The sequence below is a fragment of the Lolium rigidum genome, chromosome 6 (assembly GCF_022539505.1).
Source record: "Lolium rigidum isolate FL_2022 chromosome 6, APGP_CSIRO_Lrig_0.1, whole genome shotgun sequence".
In the NCBI taxonomy this organism is placed as follows: domain Eukaryota; kingdom Viridiplantae; phylum Streptophyta; class Magnoliopsida; order Poales; family Poaceae; genus Lolium; species Lolium rigidum.
The window spans coordinates 182,409,453-182,419,501 of record NC_061513.1 but is presented as its reverse complement, the minus strand read 5'-3'; the positions used below and the strand labels follow the sequence as shown (position 1 = coordinate 182,419,501).

The 10,049-nt window shown below is 59.0% G+C and overlaps 1 protein-coding gene across 1 annotated transcript; it reads right to left on the bottom strand.

The window, feature by feature from the left end:
* Positions 1 to 1,626: 1,626 nt before the first annotated feature.
* Positions 1,627 to 9,787, bottom strand: LOC124663612 (LRR receptor-like serine/threonine-protein kinase RPK2). Its single transcript, XM_047201292.1, has 2 exons — positions 7,106 to 9,787; positions 1,627 to 1,761 (listed from the first exon to the last, which is right to left on the bottom strand). Exons 1-2 carry the CDS (start codon positions 9,785 to 9,787, stop codon positions 1,627 to 1,629), a joined length of 2,817 nt encoding a protein of 938 aa, XP_047057248.1.
* Between the last annotated feature and the right edge of the window lie 262 nt (positions 9,788 to 10,049).

Genomic DNA, 10,049 nt, shown 5'->3' with positions numbered 1-10,049 from the left:
GGGATGCCTATGTCAGCAGGAGAGGATCTCCCGCCGCCGCCACGCCACCGGGGCTTCGCCCGGCGGCGCCACCGGCGGCGGGGGGAAGGAGGAAGGTGTTTGTGGGGGTCAGGAGAGTTGCTCCACCTCCCGCTCCAACCCTAGTCTACTGTGGAATCTGTAAAAACTGTTGTGAACTGTGAGTAGAGAACTCTAAAAAGCAGGAAGTTTGTTTGGTTAAAATAATTGTGGAACTGTAATGAAAGACTTTTTATATTGCAAGTGACCCTAAAATATCTATTGTAAATGGATTGACATGTAAAATAATGATGTTGGAAATGAAAATATAATTTCATTTGGACTATTGCAAAGGCATATATAATATAAAGGTTAATAATAAATATTTTTTACTTTTAAGAATTGTGTGTGTCACCTCCTGTATACTTACGTGAGAAATAATTCGAAGGTAATCTACTCATGGATCGATGCGTAGCAAGCTAGTTTTTCTAGTGGAGGCTAGCTTATGCAGGTGCATCGCCGTTTCTCCCGCCCTATTTTCCCCGTCGCGCCGGGGCTCCCGCCATCCCTGTCTCGCATCAACTTGGTGCAATTTTTCCCAGCAAGGGCAAGACGAGGGTGGCTCGCAAGAAATAGCCAAATCAAACGTGTCCATCCAAACATCCGTTTTTCGTCTCCCTGAATGCGAGAAAACGCATTGTTAGCAACCAAACACGCCCATAATGTAGAATCATGTCGATGTTGTTTGGGGTTCATTACAAAAAGATCGAGACTTCAAAACAACTGGAGCTACTCATGCCTGTCAAACATTTCATGTCTAATCTCCCTACAGGTTATCTCACCGACTACTTGCCACTGTATTGATAGATCAAGTCTATGATGGTCTCCATGCTCGACAAAAATAACCGCTAATTCTCTCACATCGCCTCAAATATGACGACTCTCAGCCTAGAAAAGTGTACCTGGAGCAAAATCTGCATGGGGAAAAAGCAACAAAGATCAGGGTTTGATGATGCAGCTGAAGCCATATTTTTTTTGCTCAACTTCACCTATTACGAACGAGTTTGGCTAAGTTACAACGTGCTGCAACGCGTAGGTGCATTAACAGCGATGCTTTGTACTGGCAAACTAGGCATCAGAAGTGTAAGCGATAAATACAGTGTGAGAGAGTCAATCTGTTAAGTGACGAGTAGATAGGGGAAAAAAGATTGAAACACGATTGTTTGAACAAACAGCTCTGTTTTGATTCGACGCATCTCACTAGTTACACTCTGCCAAACAATTACCAATCTAAACCTGTCCAGTCATCATGCTACTCTTAAAATTGCAAGTTTAAAGAAAACACTTTTTAGATAAACAACAACCATTTTTTAGAGAAAATAAAACCATGCACTAGGCAGAAAGCATGTTCAGTCATTCCAGTTCATACGCAGTCGATCTTCCATGCCATGTTTCTTGAAAATTATGCACATGTGACGACTAGAAAGAAGCCTTCAAGAAAACCTAATCATGAAGTAGCCTTAGTTCAGCATAAAAAGATAGACAAGAGAGAACGCCCATACCTCAACAGTGACGCAAAGCAGAGACCACTGAACGGTACAAAACGAACATCTTCAAGCTGCTGACTCGTCATTGCTCATTCCTCAGTTGCTTCAACCTTGCTGCAACCTGCCTCATTGATGGCCGAATGGCTAGCGACTCTGAGGTGCAAGATGCAGCAATCTTTAGCATCTCTGTCAACCTGTACTTCGGTGCTGTATCCCACTGGTAGAACCAACAGCTCTACCGGGCCTAGGGCGTAGTTTGTAGGGGAAGGAGGGAGAGGTGTGCGGACGAGGCGGCGGACGCCGGCGGCTGGGCGCCGTCGTGCGCGCGGGAGAGAGGAAGGCGGCGGCTGGGTTTTGGGAGACCGACTCCTCAGGGAGTCGGCAATAATGAATCTGATTATTGCTTGATCCTTTTCCATCGTTACATCTGATATATAAAGAGCTAAACCCTAAACCGACCTAAACTGATAATGGGCTAAGCCCCTAGTTGGGCCCATGGTTGGGCCCCCTCCTAACATAACCAATACCGGTCATAACATCTCTCCCCGCCTGTGCAAACAGCTCGTCCTCGAGCTGGTAGTCGGGGTAGTGGCTGGCTGAACTCCTCGCGCTTCTCCCAAGTAGCCTCCTCTTCCGGAAGGCCTTCCCACTGCACCAGCAAGTACCAAATGCCACGACGGAGCTGAGCACGTAACACCTTCGCCGGACTCGGAAGAAGACGACCATCAGCGATTGGCGGTAACGCCGGTGGCGGCTGCCGGCGGCTCCCCACGGTAAGGCTTCAGCAGACCCACATGAAAGACATCATGGATGCGGGAACCCTCCGGCAGCCGAAGGCGATATGCAAGTGTGCCCACGCGCTCCAAGATGACGAAGGGGCCAGCGTAGCGAGGTCCAAGCTTGCGCCCGCACGCGGGTCGAGGGACCGGGTGGAGCGATGAAGAAGGCGCAGCCACACCCGCCGCCCACCGCATAAGCCACCTCGCGATGATGACCGTCGTAGTAGTGCTTGGCGAGCTGCTGCGCCCGAACGAGACGTTGCCGCACCTCAGCAAGAATCTCGTCGCGGTTGCGGAGAAGCTCCCCCGCAGCCTCCGTCCGGGCGGTCGCCGGATCGACCGGCAAGATAGGCGGTGGAAGCCGACCGTAGACCACCTCAAATGGTGTGGCACGCAGGCGGAATGATAGGAGGTGTTGTAGCAATATTCCGCCCAAGCGAGCCAATCCACCCATGCGCGAGGACGATCACCCGTAACACGGCGTAAGTACATGGCGATTACTTTGTTAACCACCTCGGACCGGCCGTCCGTCCGAGGATGGAATGCCGTGCTGAAACGGAGCTTCACGCCCGCCATCCGGAAAGATCACGCCGGACGTGCCCCGTGAACACCGGATCCCGATCACTGACGATCGACGTGGGGAACCCGTGGAGGCGAACGATGCCGTCAAAGAAGGCACGAGCGACGGACGCGGCGGTGTACGGGTGTCCAAGCGCGATGAAGTGTGCATACTTGGAGAAGCGGTCGACCACCGTGAGGATGACGGACTTGCCGCCCACCTTGGGGAGGCCCTCAATGAAGTCCATGGAGATGTCGGCCCGGACCTGGGAGGGCACCTCCAATGGGCTGCAGCATCCCCTGCCGGTCGCAGCCGTCTCCGTCTTGTTGCGCCGGCATATCTCGCAAGAGCGCACCCAGCTCCTGGACCAAGGCCCGATCCCCGGGGATGTAGAAGTCGGCGCGGAGACGGTGAAGAGTCTTCGGACACCCTCATGGCCAGACGAGTGGGCCAGCAGGAGCACTTGGTGTCGCAGATCATCGTGGTCGGGCACAAAGATCCGGCGCCCGTGCAAGAGTAGCCCTTCCGCCAAACGCCATGGTGCCTCCAACTCGCCCGCGTCCAGCTGCTGCCGCAGAATCTGGGCGTCAGGCGCTGCCGCGATGGCTCGGCGGATGGTGTCGAAGAGGGCGAAGGAGGGGCCCGAACGGATGCACAATGCCATCCCTTCAGGTGCGCCGTCCTCATCGACAGCGTCGCGGCGAGAGAGAGCGTCGGCGACGGTATTGAGGCGCCCCGGCCGGTACTCGACGGTGAAATCAAAGCCGAACAGCTTGCTGATCCACTGATGCTGCGGAACGGTCGAGAGCCTCTGATCCAACAAGTACTTGAGGCTGTAGTGGTCCGTGCGAATCTGGAACGAGCGCCCCCAAAGGTAGGGGCGCCAATGGCGCACAGCCCGCACCAAGCCAATGAGCTCCGCTCGTACGCCGCCGCCTTGAGATGGCGCGCGGCGAAAGGCCTCGCTGAAGTAGGCAAGCGGCCCATCGCCCTGGTGAAGCACGGCACCGAACCCCACGCCGGAAGCGTCGCAGTCGACGATGAACAGCCGCGCGAAGTCCGGCATCTGGAGAACGGGGCCCGTCGTGAGGGCCCCCTTCAGGGCCTCGAACGCGGCGGTGGCCTCGTCATCCCGTGCGAAGGCGTCGCGGCGCGAAGCCTCGTGAGAGGTGTCGCGATGATGCCGAAGTCCCGGATGAATTTCCGGTAATATCCGGCGAGACCCGGGAAGCCGCGGAGGGCGCGTGGCGAACGAGGAGGCGGCCACGCCGCGACGGCCGCCACCTTGTCGGCGTCCATGGCTACCCCTCGGCGGAGATGACGTGGCCGAGGTAGGCGACCGATGTCGTCCCGAACGAGCACTTCGAGCGCTTAAGGTGAAGATGATGCGCGCGAAGCTCGTTGAAGACGATGGCGACGTGTTGTAGATGCTCCGCCCACGAGGTGCCGTAGATCAAAATATCGTCAAAGAAAACGAGCACAAACCGACGTAAATAGGGGCGGAGAACATCGTTCATCGGGGCCTGGAATGTTGCCGGCGCGTTGGTGAGGCCGAAGGGCATCACCACGAACTCGAAGTGGCCATGATGGGTCCGGAACGCCGTCTTGGCGATGTCGTCCGGGTGCATGCGCACTCGGTGGTAGCCCGACCGTAAGTCGAGCTTGGTGAAGAAGCGAGCCCCATGGAGCTCATCGAAGAGCTCGTCGACCACCGGAATGGGGAACTTGTCCTTCGGTGTGAGTGCGTTGAGGGCGCGGTAGTCGATGCGAGAGCGCCATGTACCATCCGTCTTGCGAACGAGAAGCACCGGCGCCGAGAATGGTGACGTAGAGATCCGGATGACGCCCGCGGCGAGCATGAGGGCGCACCGTCGCTCGAGCTCGTCCTTCCGCAGCCGGGGGTAGCGGTAAGGCCGCACGGCCACCGGCGCCGTGTCCGGGCGAGGTGGATGCGGTGATCGTACACCCGTGTAGGCGGAAGGCCTCGCGGCTCGGCGAAAAGGTCGCCGTGCTGCTGCAGAAGGTGGGCCAACGGCGGGTGCTCGGAGTCGATGTCGGCCGTGGTGAGCCGGAGCCGCGGGGCCGGGCGGCGCCCCCAATGCCCGTCCAACGGACGCGGCGGCCCTGGCGCCGAAAGTCATCGTCAAGGCGGCGAAGTCCCACGGTATGGGACCGAGGGGCCGCAAGAAGTCCACGCCGAGGATGAAGTCGAAACAGCCCAAGTCGATGCCGGCGCACGCGATGGTGAAGTGCTCGTTGCCGATGGAGAGCGGCACCTCGCTGCGCCACGCCATGGCAGCGAAGGCGGTCGCCGTTGGCCACGGTGACGCGGAGGTGATCGCCTCCCGTCGGGCCGGAGGCCCAAACGACGCATGGTGGCCTCCGGCAGGAAGTTATGTGTGGAGCCGGTGTCGAGGAGGGCCACCAGTTGCTCGCCGTGTATCGTCACTGGCAGGAGCATCGTCTCGCTCGTTGCGGATGCCCGCCAACGCATGGAGCGAGACCACGCACGCCGTGGCTGGTGCGGCGTCGAGGTCGGTGTCCGTCGCCGTGTCGACGCTCGTGTCCGCGTCGCCGTCGTCTACCGTCTCCAAGTAGAAGAGGCGCGGGCAGACGTGACCCGGCGCGTAGGGCTCGTCGCAGTTAAAGCACGAGCCGAGGCGACGGCGCTCCAACCGCTCCGCCGGGGTGAGGCGCCGAAAGGTACGCCGCGTCGGCTCGCTCGGGGCGGCCGGTGCCGGCCGCGTGGCCGGCGCTGCGGCCGGCGGGGGCGGGCGGTTGGCCGGGCCCCGCGATTCGGGGAGGCGGCGGCAGCGCCTGGACCCGACGCTCGTACGCCCGAGCGTAGTGCATCGCCGTCCGCAGGTCGCGGGGGCCCGGAGTTCCACGTCCACCCGTATGTGATCCGGGAGTCCGCCGACGAAGAGGTCCGCGCGCCGCTGCCCCGTGGACACCCGGCGCGTGGCGGGCGAGTGCCCGAAAGCGATCGGCGAAGTCCCGCACCGTTGACGTGAGGGAGGCGCCCCGCTCCGCGAGGCGGCTCCCACGGACCGGCGGACCGAAGCGAAGGAGGCGGAGCTCCCGAAAACGGTCCCGGGGAGGCATGCCACCCTCGTCTTGCTCGAGGGAGTAGTACCACGTCCGGGCGGCGCCCGGAGGTGATAGGAGGCCAGCCGAGTGCGATCCGATGCCGGGGTGCGCGCCCGCGGAAGAATCGCTCGCACCGGCTAAGCCGGTTCGGGGGTCCTCCGACCCATCGTAGGTGGCGAAGTCGACCTTGGTGTAGCGGGGCGGTGGCCGGGTTACCCCGCCGGGCCGTGCGCGTCGGGCGCGCCTCATAGGGGCGTGCATACCCCCGTGGGCGGTGCCCGGGAGGGAGGGCATCGGCGGCTCGGCAGCCGGTGGTGTAGACCGGCCGAGTCGACGACGCGGTGAGCCACGCCGGCAGCGGGGATGGTGACGGGGGAAAACGGATCGCGTGGATGGGGACGCCCCCGTTGCTCGCGGTGCTTGGGCCGGCGGGGGCGGACGGTGGCCACCGCGGCCGGGGCCGGGCCGGCGCCGGCGGAGGCTGCGAGCGGTACGCCCGTGAAGGGCGAAACCCCCGATGCGGGTGCCGAGCACGGAGAAGATGGCCGGCCGCGGCGGCGTCGGGGCCCCCGGGAACCGATCAAGTAGAGGCGGATGCCTTGAACCGCGGTGACGAGGTCATTGACGACCCCGCTCAGCTGCTCGGGCGTGTAGATGACGGACGCCGGCGCGGCGGAGCCCGCCGGTCGTGGCGGCCGGCCGGGAGAACCCGCCGTGGTGGCGGTGGCCGAAGGAACGGGCGGCGGCGCGGGACGACGTGGTGGCGGGCGGCGGAGAAGACATGATCGCGGCCGAGCTAGCCGATACCAAATTGGTAGAACCAACGAGCTCTACCGGGCCTAGGGCGTAGTTTGTAGGGAAGGAGGGAGAGGTGTGCGGACGAGGCGGCGGACGCCGGCGGCCGGGCGCCGTCGTGCGCGCGGGAGAGAGGAAGGCGGCGGCCGGGTTTTGGGAGACCGACTCCTCGGGGAGTCGGCAATAATGAATCTGATTATTGCTTGATCCTTTTCCATCGTTACATCTGATATATAAAGAGCTAAACCCTAAACCGACCTAAACTGATAATGGGCTAAGCCCCTAGTTGGGCCCATGGTTGGGCCCCCTCCTAACATAACCAATACCGGTCATAACACCCACAGTCCCGGGGAGAAGAATTCACTGGTGCGGTCCTCCTGCATCAGCATTCTCCCCCATGTTACAATTGTAAATCCATCACCGAACTGCGAGAACGAGGGATCCAAAGACCTCTTGCCTGACATCAACTCCAGAAGGACGACTCCAAAACTGTATACGTCAGACTTGTCAGAGACCCTGCAGGTAGTCGCGTATTCAGGCGCGACATAGCCAAAGGTCCCAGCGACATCAGTCGTGGCATGCGTCTGCGTAACCTCTATCAGCCTCGCCAGACCGAAATCAGACAGGTATGCGTTCAGGTCTTCATCAAGCAGGATATTGCTCGGTTTGATGTCTCGATGGATGATCCGAGGTGTGCAGGCACAGTGAAGGAAAGCCAGCGCTTGCGCAACATCCGTCGCTATGGTATAGACCTCAGCCCAGGATACCTTTTTGCTCCCCATCTCATGTATAAAGCTCTCAAGGTTTCCGCCTGAGAGATAGTTGTAGATCAGAAAAGTGTCTGATGCTCCTATGTGGTATCCAATAAGTGTGACGAGATTCCTGTGTCGAATTCTTCCGAGAGTTGCGATTTCCGCATCAAACTGCTGGAGGCCTTGGAAACGCCCCATGGCTAGCCTCTTCACTGCTACAAGATAACCAGGAGCGAGCTCAGCCTTATAAGTGGCACCAAAACCACCTGTTCCAATCAAGTTCTGGATGCTGAAGTTACTGGTTGCGCGGATAAGGTTGTCGAAATTAAGCTCAGGAGGAGCATCAGCGAATGTCACAACAGCTTTTCTCCTAAAACTCACAATCTTCGCTCGTTTCCTTCTCTCATACACAAAGAAGAGAACGATTGCGAGAATAAAAGACACTATGGCAGTTGCAGCAGCAGCTACAATCACCATCAGAATCTTGGATCTGGTCATGTGACGACCCAATCTTTGAGTCCACTTCTGGCGATTATTTGACGGTGATAGTGGTACTGATGCATTTGGATTTGGACCCAAACACGAGGACAGTAGGGGATTGCCAACAAAGAAAGTGCAGTCAGCAGAGTGCCTTAGGTAAGGAATGTCACCCGATAGGTTGTTGAAAGAGACATCAAACACTGATAGTTGAGCCAGTTCACTGAAACTTGGAGGGATGGTTCCTGAGAGCCTGTTGTGGTCAAGCATGAGTACTTCCAGAGCAGCCAAATTAGCAAACCGCCCCGCGATCTCGCCTGTCAAATTGTTTCCACTCAAGATCAAGCTACGCAGCAAATGCAGGTCAGAAATACTATGAGAGATTGAGCCACTGAACTTGTTCTCACCAGCCACGAAAGCTTGAAGAGCTGTACAACTTGACACCATATCAAGACTGCCCGACAGCTGATTACTAGTCAAATTGACAGCAATCCCACTTGCACCTTTGCAGAATCCGAAGAACCCACCAGAAAGTGTGCCGTTGAATGTATTACTGTTGAGCAACAAGCTGTAAGAGTAGTTCTCACCAAGATGCAAGTCAATAGAAGGCAACGCCCCGGCGAAGCCATTGTTGCTGAAATCATGGACAGCGGCGTGGGTGATGTCCCCCAGCATCGAGCCAAAAGGGTTACCAATCAAGGCATTCCCAACCAATCCCTGATAATAGTGATAGACTAGAACATCGTCATCGATCAAACGGCTCGAGCACATGCCGTCCATGGATGACAGTAAGGGACCTGACAGCAAATTCCGGCTGACATTGAGGTATTTCATACATCCAATATTCAGTTGAGCAGGCATGGAGCCCTCGAGGCTGTTGGAGCTGAGATCAAGAAATGTCAAGTCGCCACACTCACCAAGCCATGGCGGCACCGGACCGGCAATGTAGTTCTGCCCAAGGTTGACCGCTCGGAGGCTGCAGGAACTGTTCCTGTAGCTCGGCAGAGGGCCGTCGAGATTGGCTCTGGGTGCCCAGAGAACCTGCAGTGTCGGGATGGTGGCCACCTCCGGAGGCAGCAGGCCAACGAAGGCGTTGAACTCTGGCTGATCCCCCGGCGACGCGGGGTCGGTGAGCACGAGCACGGCGAGGTTCCCGCAGCCGGCGAGCTCGTGCGGGATCCTGTCGGTGAGGCTGTTGCGGGAGACGTCGAGGACGCGGAGGGCGGCGAGGCGGCCGAGCGCGCGCGGGACGGCTCCCTCGAGGACGTTGCGGGAGAGGTCGAGGACACGCAGGGCGCGGCATTGGGCCACCGCGGCGGGGATTTGGCCGACAAGGAAGTTGGCGGCGAGGCGGAGGTGGGCCAGGGCGGGGCAGGGCGGCGAGGAGTTGGAAGGCGGGAAGGTTAGGGGTCCGGAGAGACGGTTGGAGGAGAGGTTTAGGGCGCGGAGGGTCGGGGACGCGAGGAAGGCGGCGGGGACAGGGCCGGAGAAGTTGTTGAGGGAGAGGTCGAGGCGGAGGAGGTGCGGGGGGAGGAGCGCGGGGAGGGCGCCGGAGAGGGAGGCGGCGGGGAGGTCGATTGCGGCGACGGCGGAGGAGGAGGGGTGGCAGGTGACACCGCGCCAATGGCAGTGGTCGGAGGAGGAGTCGGAGGACCAGGCGGAGAGGACGGCGGCTGGGTCGTTGGTGACGGCTTCCTTGAGCGCGAGCAGGACCTCGCGGTCGGCGGAGGAGGACGCCAGCGGGACAAGAAGGAGGAGGAGGAAGAGCAGGAGATGGTACGGAGTCGCCATGAGTGACGGCGGCGGGCGGCGGGCGGCGGCGAGGTGGGGAGCGGAAGCGAGAGGGCAAGCGTGGCGTGGGTTTTGAATTTTGCTTTGTTTATTTATTCTCCTGGGTCGCCCGAAATTTACTCCAACTGCCTCGTCTTCATCCTCCACTCACAACACTCGCTCCTCCTAAAATACTACCGCTGCCTACTGTAGAATCAGAAAGGCTGCCGAAGTTTGTACGATTTCTAAAAAAATTGTATTCTCTCTTACAAAAGATGTCTAA

Coding starts and splice junctions, on each gene's coding strand:
- LOC124663612 (XM_047201292.1), bottom strand. CDS start 9,787: ATGGCGACTCCGTACCATCTCCTGCTCTTCCTCCTCCTCCTTCTTGTC. Junction 1,762..7,105: donor TCTTCTCCCCGGGACTGTGG/GTGTTATGACCG, acceptor TGGTTCTACCAG/TGGGATACAGCACCGAAGTA.